General features: G+C 46.6%; 1 protein-coding gene across 1 annotated transcript; it reads right to left on the bottom strand.

Annotated features, from left to right (window-relative positions):
• Positions 1-23: 23 nt before the first annotated feature.
• On the bottom strand, positions 24-17,854 carry LOC141727703 (hsp70-binding protein 1-like). Its single transcript, XM_074533983.1, has 10 exons — positions 17,528-17,854; positions 16,462-16,494; positions 15,063-15,234; positions 13,007-13,032; positions 12,267-12,462; positions 7,843-7,998; positions 4,788-4,884; positions 3,664-3,710; positions 2,911-2,975; positions 24-196 (listed from the first exon to the last, which is right to left on the bottom strand). The coding sequence occupies exons 1-10, from the start codon at positions 17,582-17,584 to the stop codon at positions 119-121; spliced, it is 927 nt and encodes a 308-aa protein (XP_074390084.1). The 5' UTR covers positions 17,585-17,854; the 3' UTR covers positions 24-118.
• Between the last annotated feature and the right edge of the window lie 216 nt (positions 17,855-18,070).

Below are 18,070 nucleotides of genomic sequence, written 5' to 3'. Positions count from 1 at the left end.
TCCCCCAAATCTCAGCCAGGGTCGGGCCCGGAGCGTTTATTCCCCCCCGGCTCGGGGGGTTCGCAGCGTTTGGGGGTTTCTGGGGGGGATTTTTGGGGCAATTTTGGGGGGTTTTGGGTCATCGGTCCATGGTGGATTCCTCGGGGGGGGTCTCGAAGCAGAGCTGCAGGAGCCGCTCGCAGAACTCCAGCTCCTCCTGCGGGCAGGAAATCGCGGGAATTCACCCCAAAATCTCCGGGGCTTTTGCCCCAAAATCCCACAGATTCTCCCCAAACCTCCAGAGATTTTCCCCCCTAAAATCCCATGGGCAATCACCCCAAAATTACAGGAATTTCTTCCCCAAAACCCCGAGGATTTACCCCAAAATCCCAGGAATTTCCACCTCCAAAACCCCAAGGTTTTATCCCAAAATCTCAATAATTTCCATCCCCAAAACCCCGAGGATTTACCCCAAAATCCCAGGAATTTTCCACCCAAAATCCCATTAATATTTACCCCAAAATCCCCTGAATTTCCCTCACCTAAAACCCCCCAAATTTTTAAGGATTTACCCCAAAATCCCAGGAATTTCCACCCCCAAAACCCGGAGGATTTACCCCAAAATCTCAATAATTTCCATCCCCAAAATCCCGAGGATTTACCCCAAAATCCCAGAAATTTTCCCCCCAAATCCCATTAATATTTACCCCAAAATCTCATTCATTTCACCCACCCAAAACCCCCCAAAATTTTAAGGATTTACCCCAAAATCCCAGGAATTTTACCCCCAAATCCCATTAATATTTACCCCAAAATCCCCTGTATTTCCCTCACCTAAAACCCTCCCAAATTTGAGGGATTTACCCCAAAATTCCAGGAATTTCCATCCCCAAAACCCCGAGGATTTACCCCAAAATCCCAGGAATTTTCCCCCAAAAATCCCCTGAATTTCCCTCACCTAAAACCCTCCCAAATTTTAGTGATTTATCCCAAAATTCCAGGAATTTCCACCCCCAAAACCCTGAGAATTTACCCCAAAATCCTCTGAATTTCCACCCCCAAAATCCCGAGGATTTACCCCAAAATCCCAGGAATTTTCCCCCAAAAATCCCCTGAATTTCCCTCACCCAAAACCCACCCAAATTTGAGGGATTTACCCCAAAATCCCAGGAATTTCCACACCCCAAAATCCCGAGGTTTTATCCCAAAATCTCAATAATTTCTGTCCCCAAAACCCCGAGGATTTACCCCAAAATCCCAGGAATTTTCCCCCCAAAATCCCATTAATATTTACCCCAAAATCTCATTAATTTCCCCCACCTAAAACCCCAAAATTTTAGTGATTTACCCCAAAATTCCAGGAATTTCCACTCCCAAAATCCCGAGGATTTACCCCAAAATCCCAGGAACTTTCCACCCAAAAATCCCATTAATATTTACCCCAAAATCCCAGGAATTTTACCCCAAAATCCCCTGAATTTCCCTCACCTAAAACCCATCCAAAATTGAGGGATTTACCCCAAAATCCCAGGAATTTCCATCCCCAAAATCCCGAGGATTTACCCAAAACCCCAGGAATTTTCCACCCAAAATCCCATTAATATTTACCCCAAAATCTCATTCATTTCCCCCACCTAAAACCCCCAAAATTTTAGTGATTTACCCCAAAAATTCCAGGAATTTCCATCCCCAAAATCCCGAGGATTTACCCCAAAATCCCAGGAATTTTCCCCCCAAAATCCATTAATATTTACCCCAAAATCTCATTTATTTCCCCCACCTAAAACCCACCCAAATTTTAGTGATTTACCCCAAAATTCCAGGAATTTTCCCCCAAAAATCCCCTGAATTTCCCCACCTAAAACCCTCCCAAATTGAGGGATTTACCCCAAAAATTCCAGGAATTTCACCTCCAAAACCCCCAAGGTTTTATCCCAAAATCTCAATAATTTCCATCCCCAAAATCCCGAGGATTTACCCCAAAATCCCATTAATATTTACCCCAAAATCTCATTAATTTCCCCCACCTAAAACCCCCAAAATTTTAGTGATTTACCCCAAAATCCCATTAATATTTACCCCAAAATCCCCTGAATTTCCCCCCACCCAAAACCCTCCCAAATTTTAGTGATTTACCCCAAAAATTCCAGGAATTTCCACCCCCAAAATCCCGAGATTTACCCCAAAATCCCAGAAATTTTCCACCAAATCCCATTAATATTTACCCCAAAATCCCATTCATTTCACCCACCCAAAACCCCCCAAAATTTTAAGGATTTACCTCAAAATTCCAGGAATTTCCATCCCCAAAACCCCGAGGATTTACCCCAAAATCCCAGGAATTTTCCCCCCAAAATCCCATTAATATTTACCCCAAAATCTCATTCATTTCACCCACCCAAAACCCCCCAAATTTTAGTGATTTACCCAAAATTCCAGGATTTCCATCCCCAAAATCCTGAGGATTTACCCCAAAATCCTCTGAATTCCATCCCCAAAATCCCATTAATATTTACCCCAAAATCCCCTGAATTTCCCTCATTTAAAACCCTCCCAAATTTTAGGGATTTACCCCAAAAATTCCAGGAATTTCCACCCCCAAAATCCCGAGGTTTTACCCCAAAATCCCATTAATATTTACCCCAAAATCTCATTAATTTCCCCCACCTAAACCCTTGCAAATTTTAGTGATTTACCCCAAAATCCCAGAAATTTCCACCCCTAAATCCTGAGGATTCACCCCAAAATCTCATAATTTTAAATTGTACAAACCCCTTGAGATTTGCCCCAAAACCCCACAAATTTCCCACCCAAAATTTTCAGGATTTACCCCCAAACCCAACCAATTTTCCCCCAAAATCCCATCAATTTTCCCCCCGGAATTTCCCCGTTTTTGCGTTTTGCCCAAAATCTGCGGATTTGGCCCCAAACCTGGAACTCGGCGCGGCCCCGCAGGAGCTCCCGGCGCTCCCTCAGCAGCGGCTCCAGCCCCAAATCGGGGTCCCGGCACTCCCGGAGCCCCTCGGGCAGCCCCACGCCAGGCTGGGGTGAAAAACCGAGATTTTGGGAAAATTCAATATTTATGGTATAAATTAATCCAAAAATCCCCAAAAAACCCCGAAAAAACCGCCCCGAAAATGGCCCAAAAATCACCCAAAAATCCTCCAAATCGGGGTCCCGGCACTCCAGAGCCCCTCGGGGCAGCCCAACGCCAGGCTGGGGTGAAAAACCGAGATTTTGGGAAAATTCAGTATTTAGAGTCCAAAACCAACTAAAAATCCCCAAAAAACCCCAAAAAAAACCGACCCAAAATGGCCCAAAAACCTCCCAAAAATCCTCCAAAATGGGGTCCCGGCACTCCCGGAGCCCCTCGGGCAGCCCCAGGCCAGGCTGGGGTGAAAAACCGAGATTTTGGGAAAATTCAGTATTTATGGGACAAATTCACCCAAAAATATGCAAAAAATCCCTGAAAAAAACCGCCCGAAAATGGCCCAAAACGGCCCCAAAATCTCCCAAAACTTCCCCAAATCGGGGTCCCAGAGCCCCTCAGGGCAGCCCCAGGCCAGGCTGGGGCGAAAAACGGAGATTTTGGGAAAATTCAATATTTATGGTACAAATTCACCCAAAAATCCCCCCAAAAACCCCAAAAAAACCGCCCCAAAATGACCCAAAGATCACCCAAATTGGGGTCCCGGCACTCCCGGAGCCCCTCGGGGCAGCCCCAGGCCAGGCTGGGGTGAAAAAACGGAGATTTTGGGAAAATTCAGTATTTATGGGACAAATTCATCCAAAAATACACAAAAAATCCCCAAAAAAAACCGCCTGAAAATGGCCCCAAACAGCCCAAAAACCACCCAAAAAAGTGCCCAAAAACCACCCAAAAATCACTCAAAAAACTGCCTCAAATCCCCAAAAATCCCCCTAAAATTCACCTGAAAATCCCCCCAGAAACTGCCCCCAAAATTCCCAAAATCCCCCAAAACTCCCCCAAAATGGAGAGTCCAAAATCAACCTAAATCACCCCAAAATTCCCAAAAAATGATGGATTTTCCCCCAAATTTTGATGTATTTTTCCCCAAATTTTGATGTATTTTTCCCCAAATTATGATGCATTTTTCCCCAAATTTTGATGGTTTTTCCCCAAATTTTGATGTATTTTCCCCAAATTTTGATGTATTTTTCCCCAAACTTTGGGGTTTTTTTTCCCAAATTCTGATGATTTTTTCCCAAAATTTTGATGTATTTTCCCCCAAATTTTGATGTATTTTTCCCCAAATTTTGATGTATTTTTCCCCAAATTTTGATGTATTTTTCCCCAAATTTTGATGTATTTTTCCCCAAATTTTGAGGTATTTTTTTCCCCAAATTTTGATTTATTTTTCCCCAAATTTGGGGTTTTTTTCCCAAATTTTGATGTCTTTTTCATAAATTATGAGGTTTTTTTCCCCCAAATTTTGATGTATTTTTCCCTAAATTCTGATGATTTTTTCCCCATTTCCCATTCATTCTTGCCCCAAATTTTGATGGTTTTTCCCCGTTTTTTTTGCGTTTTTTCCCCAAATTTAATGTTTTTTGGGTTTTTCTGAATTTGGGGAGGGGTCTCCCCCCATAATTTACCTGCACAGGACCCCCAGCCCGTGCTCGTGGGCCCCTCCCCTTTCCCCTTTCTTGGACATTTTTGCCCCAAATTTTGATGCTTTTTCCCCGTTTTTTTTTGCGTTTTTTTCCCCGAAATTTTGTGTTTTTTCCCAAAATTTCATTTTTTAGGGATTTTCTGAATTTGGGGAGGGGTCTCCCAGCCCCTTTACCTGCACAGGACCCCCAGGCCGTGCTCGTGGGCGCCGTCGTGCTCAGAGCGCAGCAAAGCCACCGCCCGTGGGACCAGGCCCTGCTGAACCAGGGGGGCTGCGGAATTTGGGGTGAAAAACGGAGATTTTGGGCAAATCCAGAAAATTGAGGTGAAATTTGGGGAAATTGGGGGGAAATTCAGGGGGATATTGGGGGGAATTCTGGGGAAATTCAGAGGAAATCGGGCAATGGAGGGAACCCCGGGACCAGGGGGGCTGCGGGAATTGGGGTGAAAAACGGGAAAATTGGGAAAATCTGGGATATTGGGGTGAAATTTGGGGAAATTTGGGGGGAAATTTAGGGGGATTTTGGGGGAAATTCAGGGAAATCGGGCAATGGAGGGAACCCCGTTGCTGCACCAGGGGGGCTGCGGAGATTTGGGGTGAAAAACGGAGATTTTGGCAAATCCAGGAAATTGGGGTGAAATTTGGGGAAATTGGGGGGAAATTGGGGGAAATTGGGGGGAAATTCAGGGTGAAACCCAGGGAAATCGGGCAATGGAGGGAATCCATTGTGGGATCAGGCCCTGCTGAACCAGGGGGGCTGCAGAAATTTGGGGTGAAAAACGGAGATTTTGGCAAATCCAGAAAATTGGGTGAAATTCAGGGAAATTGGGGGGAAATTCGGGGTGAAATGCAGGGAAATCGGGCAATGGAGGGAATCCATTGTGGGACCAGGCCCTGCTGCACCAGGGGGGCTGCGGGAATTTGGGGTGAAAAACTGAGATTTTGGGCAAATCCAGAAAATTGAGTGGAATTCAGGGTGAAATTTGTGGAAATTTGGGGGAAATTCAGGGGAAATTTGGGGTGAAATCCAGGGAAATCGGGGCAATGGAGGGAACCCCATTGCTGAACCAGGGGGGCTGCGGAATTTGGGGTGAAAAACTGAGATTTTGGGCAAAAAAGGGAATTGAGTGGAATTCAGGGTGAAATTTGTGAAATTTGGGGAAATTGGGGGGAAATTCAGGGTGAAATCCAGGGAAATCGGCAATGGAGGGAACCCCATTGCTGAACCAGGGGGGCTGCGGGAATTTGGGCTGAAAAATGGGAAAATTGGGAAATTCTGGGATATTGGGGTGAAATTTGGGGATTTTGGGGTCATTTTTGGGGATTTTGGGGTAAAATTTGGGGGATTTTTGTGGGGATTTTGGGGTTTTTGGGGGTGTTACCAAGGGGGTCCCAGGGCATTTTTTTAGGGTGAATTTGGGGGATTTTGGGGGGATTTCTGTGGGATTTTTGTGGGAATTTCAGAGGTTTTTGGGGGTGTTACCAAGGGGGTCCCAGGGCATTTTTTTGGGGTGAATTGAGCGATTTTGGGGGGATTTTTGTGGAATTTTGGGGTTTTTGGGGTGTTACCAAGGGGGTTCCAGGGCATTTTTTTGGGGTGAATTTGGGCGATTTTGGGGGATTTTTGTGGGAATTTCAGGGGTTTTTGGGGGTGGTACCAAGGGGGTTCCAGGGCATTTTTTTGGGGTGAATTTGGGCGATTTTGGGGGGATTTTTGTGGGATTTTTGTGGGAATTTCGGGGTTTTTGGGGGTGGTACCGAGGGGTTCCCGGGGGCATTTTTTTGGGGTGAATTTGGGCGATTTTGGGGGATTTTTGTGGGATTTTTGTGGGAATTTCGGGGTTTTTGGGGGTGTTACCAAGGGGGTTCCAGGGCATTTTTTTGGGGTGAATTTGGGCGATTTTGGGGGGATTTTTGTGGGATTTTTGTGGGAATTTCAGGGTTTTTGGGGGTGTCCCTGCTGGGCTGGTACCAAGGGGGTCCTGGGGCATTTTTTGGGGTGAATTTGGGGGGTTTTGGGGGGATTTTTGTGGGAATTTCGGGGGTTTTTTGGGGTCTCACTCCCAGGGTGTTACCAAGGGGATCCCAGGGCATTTTTTGGGGTGAATTTGGGGGGTTTTGGGGGGATTTTTGTGGGATTTTTGTGGGAATTTCGGGGTTTTTTGGGGTCTCACTGCCAGGCTGGTACCAAGGGGGTTCCAGGGCATTTTTTGGGGTGAATTTGGGTGAATTTTGGGGGATTTTTGTGGGAATTTCAGAGGTTTTTGGGGGCGTTACCAAGGGGATTCCGGGGCATTTTTTGGGGTGAATTTGGGGGATTTTGGGGGGATTTTTGTGGGAATTTCAGGGTTTTTGGGGGTGTCCCTGCCAGGGCTGGCACCGAGGGGGTCCCGGGGCAGTTTTTGGGGTGAATTTGGGTGATTTTGGGGGGATTTTTGTGGGAATTTTGGGGTTTTTGGGGGTGTTTACCAAGGGGATTCCAGGGCATTTTTTGGGGTGAATTTGGGGGGATTTTGGGCGGATTTTTGTGGGATTTTTGTGGGAATTTCGGGGTTTTTGGGGTTTTACTGCCAGGCTGGCACCGAGGGGATCCCAGGGCAGTTTTTGGGGTGAATTTGGGGGATTTTGGGGGGATTTTTGTGGGAATTTTGGGGTTTTTGGGGGTGTTACCAAGGGGGTCCCGGGGCAGTTTTTGGGGTGAATTTGGGGATTTTGGGGGATTTTTGTGGGATTTTTGTGGGAATTTCGGGGTTTTTTGGGGTCTCACTGCTGGGGTGTTAACGAGGGGGTCCCAGGGCAGTTTTTGGGGTGAATTTGGGCGAATTTTGGGGGATTTTTGTGGGAATTTTGGGTTTTTTTGGGATCTCACTGCTGGGGTGTTACCAAGGGGATTCCAGGGCATTTTTTGGGGTGAATTTGGGCGATTTTGGGGGGATTTTTGTGGGAATTTCGGGGTTTTTGGGGGTGTCACCAAGGGGATTCCAGGGCATTTTTTGGGGTGAATTTGGGTGAATTTTTGTGGGATTTTTGTGGGAATTTCGGGGTTTTTTGGGGTCTCACTCCCGGGGTGTTACCGAGGGGGTCCCGGGGCATTTTTTGGGGTGAATTTGGGGGATTTTGGGGGGATTTTTGTGGGAATTTCGGGGTTTTTTGGGGTCTCACTGCTGGGCTGTTACCAAGGGGATTCCAGGGCATTTTTTGGGGTGAATTTGGGGGGTTTTGGGCCGACCTTTGAGGCGGGGGTGCTCCCGGAGCAGGCAGTGCAGCAGGAAAGCAGCGCGGGCCCTCAATTGGGGCTGGGGGCTCTGCAGGGCCCCCCCCAGCACCTCCAGCCCCCCCAGGGCCTCGAGTTCCTGCAGCCCCTCGGGCTGGGCCCGCACCAGGCCTGGGTGAGAGCGAAAAAACGGGGTTAAAACGGCCAAAAACGGGAAAAATAGCAGCAAAAATGGGAAAAAACCACCCCAAAAACCCCAAAAACCCCAAAATCACCCCAAAATCCAGCCCAAAATCCAGCCCAAATCCTCGAGTTCCTGCAGCCCCTCGGGCTGGGCCCGCACCAGGCCTGGGGAGCGAAAAAACGGGGTTAAAACGGCCAAAAACGGGAAAAACAGCAGCAAAAACGTGAAAAAACCACCCCAAAAACCCCAAAAACCCCAAAAACCCCAAAATTCAGCCCAAATCCTCGAGTTCCTGCAGCCCCTCGGGCTGGGCCCGCACCAGGCCTGGAGAGAGAAAAAACGGGTTAAAACGGCCAAAAACGGGAAAAATAGCAGCAAAAACGTGAAAAAACCACCCCAAAAACCCCAAAAACCCCAAAAACCCCAAAATCACCCCAAAATCCAGCCCAAATTCACCCCAGGGCCTCGAGTTCCTGCAGCCCCTCGGGCTGGGCCCGCACCAGGCCTGGAGAGAGCGAAAAAACGGGGTTAAAACAGCCAAAAACGGGAAAAACAGCACCAAAAACGTGAAAAAACCACCCCAAAAACCCCAAAATCACCCCAAAATCACCCCAAAATCTGCCCCAAAATCCAGCCCAAAATCCAGCCCAAATCCTCGAGTTCCTGCAGCCCCTCGGGCTGGGCCCGCACCAGGCCTGGGGAGAGGGGAAAAACGGGGTTAAAACGGCCAAAAACGGGAAAAATAGCAGCAAAAACGTGAAAAAACCACCCCAAAAACCCAAAAATCCCCAAAAAATCACAAAAAAATCACAAAAAAACCCCTGAAAAATCCCCAAAAATCCCAAATAAATCACAAAAAAACACATTAAAAATTCACAAAAAATTCACAAAAAAACCTGAAATAACTCCTAAAAAATGGCCAAAAAAATCCCCAAAAAAATCCCAAATAAATCCCAAATAAATCACAAAAAACACATTAAAAAATAAAAAAATCCAAAAAATCCCGAAAAAAACCCTAAAAAATGGCAAAAAAATCCCCAAAAAATCACAAAAATATTCATGAAAAAATCCAAAAAATCCCGAAAAAAATCCCCAGAAATCCCAAATAAATCCCCAAAAAATCCCAAATAAATTGCAAAAAATCTCAAATAAATCTTCCTAAAAAATCCCAAAAAATCCCCCAAACATCCCAAATAAATCTCCCTAAAAATCCCTAAATAATCCAAAAAAATCCCCAAAAAATCCCCAATAAATCACAAAAAAACACATTAAAAATCCAAAAAAAATCCCAAAAATTCTGAAAAAAACCCTAAAAAATGTCAAAAAATCACAAAAAAATCCCCAAAAATCCCAAATAAATCACAAAAAACACATTAAAAATCCAAAAAAAATCCCAAAAAGTCCTGAAAAAACCCTAAAAAATGGCAAAAAAATCACAAAAAATTCACGAAAAAACCCTGAAAAATGGCAAAAAAATCCAAAAAAATCTCACAAAAAGTCACCAAAAATCCCACAAAAAATCCCCCAAAAATCCCAAATAAATCACAAAAAAACCACATTAAAAATCCAAAAAAATCCCAAAAAATCCTGAAAAAAACCCTAAAAAATGTCAAAAGAAATCCCCAAAAAAATCCAAAAAATCCCAAAAATCCCCAACAAATCACAAAAAAACACATCAAAAATCCAAAAAAAAATCCCGAAAAAACCCCCAAAAAATCCCAAAAAATCCCCAAAAACCCCCCAAACCCCCAATAACCCCCAGACTCACATGACACGGCGAAGAGCGCCGCGGGGCCACGCTGGGGTCGGGGTCTCCCCAGAGCGCCCCAAAAACCCCACGAAAAATCTCCAAAAAAAATCCCCCAAAAATCCCAAATAAATCGCAAAAAAACACATTAAAAAATCACCAAAAATTCACAAAAACCCTGAAAAAAACCCTAAAAAATCTCAAAAAATCACAATAAATTCACGAAAAAAACCCTGAAAAAACTCCTAAAAAATCCCAAAAAATCCCGAAAAAAACCCTAAAAAATGGCAAAAAAATCCCAAAAAATCCTGGAAAAAACCCTAAAAAATGGCAAAAAAATCCCCCAAAAAATCCCCAAAAAATCCCCAAAAAATCCCAAAAAATCCCCCAAAAACCCCCAATAAGTCACAAAAAATTCGCGAAAAAAACCCTACAAAATGGCAAAAAAATCACAAAAAATTCCGAAAAAAACCCTAAAAAATGGCAAAAAATCACCAAAAAAATCCCAAAAAATCCTGAAAAAAACCCTAAAAAATCCAAAAAAATCCCCCAAAAATCCCGCAAAAATCCAAAATAAATCACAAAAAACCACATTAAAAAATCAAAGAAAATTCACAAAAAACCCTGAAAAAAAACCCTAAAAAATCTCAAAAAAATCACAAAAAATTCACGAAAAAAACCCTAAAAATCCCAAATAAATCACCAAAAAATCCTAAAAAATCCCGGAAAAAACCCTAAAAAATCCCAAAAAAATCCCAAAAAAATCCCCAAAAAATCCCAAAAAAACCCCCAAAAAAACCCCAAAAAATCTCCAAAAATCCTAAAAAAATCCCAAATAAATCCTAAAAAATCCCCAAAAAACCCCCAAAAAATCCCCAAAAATCCCCAAACCCCCAGTAACCCCCCAGACTCACAGGACACAGCGAACAGCGCCGCGGGGCCACGCTGGGGTCGGGGTCCCCCTGGAGCACCCCAAAAAACCCCACGAAAAATCTCAAAAAAATCCCACCAAAAAATCCCCCAAAAAATCACAAAAAATCCCACAAAAATCCCAAATAAAACTTCCTAAAATCCCTAAAATATAATAAAAAACCCTAAAAAATCCCCCAAAAACCCAAATAAATCACAAAAAATCACGAAAAAACCCTGAAAAAACTCCTAAAAAATGGCAAAAAAAATCACAAAAAATTCACAAAAAAACCCCCTAAAAAATGGCAAAAAAATCACAAAAAAAATCCCAAATAAATCCCCCAAAAAAATCGCAAAAAATCTCAAATAAATCTTCTTAAAAATCCCTAAAAAATCCCTAAAAAATCCCCAAAAAATCCCAAATAAATCACAAAAAAACACATTAAAAATAAAAAAAAAATCCAAAAAACCCTGAAGAAAACCCTAAAAAATGTCAAAAAAAATCACAAAAAATTCAGAAAAAACCCTGAAAAAACTCCTAAAAATGGCAAAAAAATCACAAAAAATTCCTGAAAAAAAACCCTAAAAAATGGCCAAAAAATCACAAAAAAAATCCCAAATAAATCACAAAAAACCACATTAAAAAATCACCAAAAATTCACAAAAAACCCTGAAAAAACCCCTAAAAATGGCAAAAAAATCACAAAAAAATCCCGAAAAAAACCCTAAAGAATGGCAAAAAAATCCAAAAAAATCCCAAAAAAACCCCTAAAAATGGCAAAAAAATCACAAAAAAATCCCAGAAAATCCTGAAAAAAACCCTTAAAAATGGCAAAAACATCCCAAAAAAATCCCCAAAAAAATCCCAAAAAACCCCCCAAAAAATCCCAAAAAAATCCCCCAGACTCCCCAATAACCCCCAGACTCACATGACACAGCGAACAGCGCCGCGGGGGCCACGCTGGGGTCGGGGTTCCCCTGGAGCACCCAAAAACCCCACGAAAAATCTCCAAAAAATCCCACCAAAAAATCCCACAAAAAATCACAAAAAATCCCACAAAAAAATCCCAAATAAAACTTCCTAAAATCCCTAAAAAATAATAAAAAAAACCCTAAAAAATCCCCCAAAAACCCAAATAAATCACAAAAAATCCAGAAAAAACCCTGAAAAAACTCCTAAAAAATGGCTAAAAAATCACAAAAAATTCAGAAAAACCCCTGAAAAAAACCCTAAAAAATCACAAAAAAATCCCAAAAAATCCCACAAAAAATCCCCCAAAAATTCCAAATAAATCCCCAAAAAATCCCAAATAAATCACATTAAAAAATCCAAAAAAAATCCCAAAAAATCCTGAAAAAAACCCCTAAAAATGGCAAAAAAAATCACAAAAAATTCACGAAAAAACCCCTAAAAAATCTCAAAAAAATCACAAAAAATTCCCAAAAAAATCCTAAAAAATGGCAAAAAATCACAAAAAATTCACAAAAAAACCCCTAAAAAATGTCAAAAAAATCACAAAAAAAATCCCAAAAAATATCCCAAAAAATCCCAAAAAAATCCCCAAAAATCCCCAAACTCCCCGACTCCCCCAGACTCACATGAGACAGCGAACAGCGCCGCAGGTGCCACACTCGGGTCGGGGTCTCCCCTGAGTGCCCCCATCAGGGCGGGCATTGCCCCCAGCGCCAGCGCCCGTCCCTGCGCTTCCGGAAGGTTCTGGGCACAGGAGCCCAGCAGGCGAGCGGCCCCGGCCCGGAGCGGGGGCCAGCGGTGACCCAGGAGATCTAAAACCACCTCCAGGCCTCCCAAGAGCAGAATTCTGGGGGAGGAAAAACGGACATTTTGGGTGAAAATGGGAAAAAACGGGGTTAGAATGGGTTAAAATGGGAAAAAACGGCGTTCAAATGGCCCAAAATGGCCCAAATCCCCCAAATTCAGCCCCAGCCCAGCGGCCCCGGCACGGAGCGGGGGCCAGCGGTGACCCAGGAGATCCAGGACAACCTCCAGGCCCCCCAAAGAGCAGAATTCTGGGGAGAAAAACGGAAATTTTGGGTGAAAATGGGAAAAAATGGGAAAAAATGGGAAAAAAACGGGGTTAAAATGGCCCAAATCCCCCCAAATTCAGCCCCAGCCCGGAGCGGGGGCCAGCGGTGACCCAGCAGATCCAGGACAACCTCCAGGCCCCCCAAGGAGCAGAATTCTGGGGAGAAAAGAGACAGAAATGGGAAAAAACGGGGTTAGAATGGGTTAAAATGGGAAAAAATGGGGTTCAAATGGGGTTCAAATGGCCCAAATGCCCCAAAATCCACCCCAAAGCACCCCAGGAGATCAGGACAACCTCCAGGCCTCCCAAAGAGCAGAATTCTGGGGAGAAAAGGGACAGAAATGGGAAAAAACGGGGTTAGAATGGGTGAAAATGGGTGAAAATGACCCAAATCCCCCCAAATTCAGTCCCAGCCCAGCGGCCCCGGCACGGAGCGGGGGCCAGCGGTGACCCAGGAGATCCAGGACAACCTCCAGGCCCCCAAAGAGCAGAATTCTGGGGAGAAAAACGGAAACTTTGGGTGAAAATGGGAAAAAACGGGGTTAGAATGGGTTAAAATGGGAAAAAACGGGGTTCAAATGGCCCAAATGCCGCAGGAAATGCCCCAAAATCCACCCCAAAGCACCCCAGCAGGTCCAGCACCACCTCCAGGCCCCCAAAGAGCAGAATTCTGGGGAGAAAAACGGAAATTTTGGGTGAAAGTGGGAAAAAAATGGGTTAGAATGGGTTAAAATGGGAAAAAGTGGGAGAAATTGAGATTAAGTGAGGGTAAAAGGGGAAAATGGGGTTAAAGGGGAGGAAATAGCAGAAAATTCACACTGAAATCACCTCTGAGTGACCCCTGTGACCCCTGAGTGACCCGGAGAGACCTCAATGACCCTGAGTGACCCCAATGACCCTGAGTGACCCCAGTGACCCTGAGTGACCCCTGAGTGACTCAAATCCCCTCTCAATTACTCCAATGACCCTGAGTGACCACTGAGTGACCCCTGAGTGACCCACAGTGACCTCAGAGTGACCCTGAGTGACCCAAATCCCCTCTCAATGACTCCTGAGTGACCCTGAGTGACCCAGAGTGACCCAATGACCCCTGAGTGACCCAGAGAGACCCCAATGACCCCTGAATGATCCTGAGTGACCCCTGAGTGACCCCTGAGTGACCAAAATCCCCTCTCAATGACCCTGAGAGACCCCAATGACCCCTGAGTGACCCCAGTGACCCCAGACTGACCATTGGCATTGTCCAGGCTCTCGCAGAGGTCGCACAGCTCCTCCAGGGCCCCCTCGTGCCCCCTGAGTGCCCCCTGAGTGACCCCAATAACCCTGAATGACCCCTGAGTGACCCCAGAGTGACCCCAGAGTGACCCCCAGTGACCCCAATGACCCATGAGTGACCCCTGAGTGACCTTGAGTGACCCAAATCCCCTCTCAATGACTCCTGAGTGCCCCCTGAGTGACCCCAAGTGACCCCTGAGTAACCCTGAGTGACCAAAATGACCCTGAGTGACTCAAATCCCCTCTCAATGACCCCGAGTGACCCTGAGTGACCCCAATGACCCCAATGACCCCCAGAGTGACCCCAACTGACCATTGGCATTGTCCAGGCTCTCGCAGAGGTCACACAGCTCCTCCAGGGCCCCCTCGTGCCCCCTGAGTGACCCCTGAGTGACCCCAATGACCCCTGAATGACCCAAACCCCCTCTCAATGACTCCTGAGTGACCCCAGAGTGACCCCAGTGACCCCAATGACCCCTGAATGACCCCGAATGACCCCCAACTGACCATTGGCATTGTCCAGGCTCTCGCAGAGGTCACACAGCTCCTCCAGGGCCCCCTCGTGCCCCCTGAATGACCCCTGAGTGACCCCTGAGTGACCCCTGAGTGACCCTGAGTGACCCAAATCCCCTCTCAATGACTCCAGAGTGACCCAGTGACCCCTGAGTGACCCAATGACCCCTGAGTGACCCACAGTGACCCTGAGTGACCCAAATCACCTCTCAATGACCCTGAGTGACCCCTGAGTGACCCAAATCCCCTCTCAATGACCCCTGAGTGACCCCAATGACCCCTGAGTGACCCCAATGACCCCAGACTGACCGTTGGCATTGTCCAGGCTCTCGCAGAGGTCACACAGCTCCTCCAGGGCCCCCTCGTGCCCCCTGAATGACCCCTGAGTGACCCCAATGACCCTGAGTGACCCCAATGACCCTGAGTGACCCCAGAGTGACCCAAATCCCCTCTCAATGACCCCACAGTGACCCCAATGACCCCTGAATGACCCCAGAGTGACCCAAATCTCCTCTCAATGACCCCGAGTGACCCCAATGACCCCGAGTGACCCCACACTGACCGTTGGCGCTGTCCAGGCTCTCGCAGAGGTCACACAGCTCCTCCAGGGCCCCCTCGTGCCCCCCGGTGTCCCCCAGGCCCCGCTCGGGCGCCGCCTCCCCGGGACAGGGCCCAGCCAGGAGCCTCAAACAGCGCTGGAGCTCGGCCCGTACGGAACCGGGACCGGATATGGCCTGAGACACGGCTTCACGGAGCCATTGCTGCCTCTGGAAGGGAAAAAACACAATTAAATTATCATTAATTATCATAAAGTTATCATTGAGTGAACCCAGAGTGAGCCTCAACAGCGCTGGAGCTCGGCCCGTACGGAACCGGGACCGGATATGGCCTGGGACACGGCTTCACGGAGCCATTGCTGCCTCTGGAAGGGAAAAAACACAATTAAATTATCATAAATTATCATAAAGTTATCATTGAGTTAACCCAGAGTGAGCCGCAGGCAGCGCTGGAGCTCGGCCCGTACGGAACCGGGACCGGATATGGCCTGGGACACGGCTTCACGGAGCCATTGCTGCCTCTGGAAGGGAAAAAACACAATTAAATTATCATAAATTATCATAAAGTTATCATTGAGTTAACCCAGAGTGAGCCGCAGGCAGCGCTGGAGCTCGGCCCGTACGGAACCGGGACCGGATATGGCCTGGGACACGGCTTCACGGAGCCATTGCTGCCTCTGGAAGGGAAAAACACAATTAAATTATCATAAATTATCATAAAGTTATCATAAATTATCATAAAGTTATCATTGAGTGAACCCAGAGTGAGCTGGAGCTCGGCCCGTGTGGAACCCGGGCCTGAAATAACCTGGGACATGGCAGCCCTGAGCCATTGCTGCCTCTGGAAGGGAAAAAACACAATTAAATTATCATAAATTATCATAAAGTTATCATAAATTATCATAAAGTTATCATTGGATGAACCCAGAGTGAGCTGGAGCTCGGCCCGTGTGGAACCGGGGCCTGAAATCACCTGGGACATGGCAGCCCTGAGCCATTGCTGCCTCTGGAAGGGAAAAAACACAATTAAATTATCATAAATTATCATAAAGTTATCATAAAGTTATCACAAATTATCCCAAAGTTACATTGGAATTAACCAGGGCCTGCCAGAGCCTGGGACAGGGCAGCCCTGAGCCATTGCTGCCTCTGGAAGGGAAAAAACACAATTAAATTATCATAAATTATCATAAAGTTATCATAAAGTTATCACAAATTATCCCAAAGTTACACTGGAATTAACCCAGGGCCGGACAGAACCTGGGACATGGCAGCCCTGAGCCATTGCTGCCTCTGGAGGGGAAAAAACACAATTAAATTATCATAAATTATCATTAAATTATCATTGAGTGAACCCAGAGTGAGCTGGAGCTCGGCCCGTGTGGAACCGGGGCCTGAAATCACCTGGGACATGGCAGCTCTGAGCCATTGCTGCCTCTGGAAGGGAAAAAACAGGGTTAAATTATCATAAATTATCATAAAGTTATCATAAATTATCATAAATTATCCCAAGTTATCACAAATTATCCCAAAGTTACAGTGGAATTAACCCAGGGCCGGACAGCACCTGGGACATGGCAGCCCTGAGCCATTGCTGCCTCTGGAAGGGAAAAAACAGGGTTAAATTATCATAAAATTATCATAAAGTTATCATAAAGTTATCACAAATTATCCCAAAGTTACATTGGAATTAACCCAGGGCCTGCCAGAGCCTGGGACACGGCAGCCCTGAGCCATTGCTGCCTCTGGAAGGGAAAAAACAGGGTTAATTATCATTAATTATCATAAAGTTATCATTGAGTTAACCCAGAGTGAGCTGAAGCTCGGCCCGTACGGAACCGGGACCGGATATGGCCTGAGACACGGCAGCTCTGAGCCATTGCTGCCTCTGGAAGGGAAAAAACAGGGTTAAATTATCATAAATTATCATAAAGTTATCACTGAGTTAACCCAGAGTGAGCCGGGAGCCGCAGGCAGCGCTGGAGCTCGGCCCGGAGGGAAAAAAACACAATGAAATTATCATAAAGTTATCACAAATGATCCCAAAGTTATCAGAAATGATCCCAAAGTTATCAGAAATTATCCCAAAGTTATCACAAATTATCACAAAGTTATCTAAAATTATCCCAAAGTTACAGTGGAATTAACCCAGGGCCTGACGGAGCCACTGCTGCCTCTGGAGGGAAAATGGGTTAAATTATCCAAAATTATCCCCAAACAGCCCCTGGGACCTCACATCAGCCCCCGGGATCCCGAATTTCCACAAAACCCGGCGAAGTTACCTCAGAATCAGCAAAATTTACCTCAGAATCGGCAAAATTGACCTCAGAATCGGCAAAATTTACCTCAGAATCGGCAAAATTGACCTCAGAATCAGCCCCCGGAGCCCGAACCATCCCGGGCCCCCCAAACCCCTCAGGGAGCCCCGGAGCCGCCCCCAAACCGCCCAAACCCCCCGGGGCGCGCTCACCTCCTCGGCCATGGGCTGCCGGGGCTCGGGCTGCGCCTCCCCGGCCACCACCGCCATCTCCAGCAGCCCCTGCAGCGTGTGAGGCGGCTCCGCCGGCCCCCGCCGGCCCCGCCGCCCGCCGCCGCCGCCATCGCCGCTCGCAGAGGCCTCGGGGCGCTCAGGGCCCCACGGAGCGCTCCGGTCCCGCCCGGGACCCCCCGGTACCGCCCCGGTACCGCCCCGGTCCCTCCCGGTCCCGCTAACGCCGCCCGCCGCGCCTGGCCGGCGCCATCTTGGAATGGGCGGAGTCAGCGGCGGAACAGGCGGAGCCTGGCGGCGGAAAGGGGCGGGGCCTCACGTGTATTGTTTATGGCCGGCCACACGCTGGGCTCATTGTGAGGCTGCGGCGATGAGTGACAGCGAGATCGCCTAATGGGAGGGAAGAGTGGAAGGAAAGGGCCAATAGGAGAAGAGGAAGGCGGCGAGGTTTAGCCAATGGAAGGGGATGAGAGGGACCCGCTCTGTTTTAGCCAATGAAAATCTGGCGCGGCTTGATCGGCGTCT

The sequence above is a fragment of the Zonotrichia albicollis genome, unplaced genomic scaffold (assembly GCF_047830755.1).
Source record: "Zonotrichia albicollis isolate bZonAlb1 unplaced genomic scaffold, bZonAlb1.hap1 Scaffold_207, whole genome shotgun sequence".
Lineage (NCBI taxonomy): Eukaryota > Metazoa > Chordata > Aves > Passeriformes > Passerellidae > Zonotrichia > Zonotrichia albicollis.
Note: the sequence above shows the minus strand (reverse complement) of the source record. Positions and strands in the feature narration are given on the sequence as shown.

Excerpts from the sequence above, each read along its gene's own strand:
- LOC141727703 (XM_074533983.1), bottom strand. The coding sequence starts at position 17,584 with ATGGCGGTGGTGGCCGGGGAGGCGCAGCCCGAGCCCCGGCAGCCCATG. Across the intron at positions 12,463-13,006 it reads GCTCTTTGGGAGGCCTGGAG|GTGGTTTTAGATCTCCTGGG; the intron begins GTTGTCCTGATC and ends GGAGGCCTGGAG. Across the intron at positions 7,999-12,266 it reads GGCGCTGTTCGCTGTCTCAT|GCCTGGTGCGGGCCCAGCCC; the intron begins GTGAGTCTGGGG and ends GCTCTCACCCAG.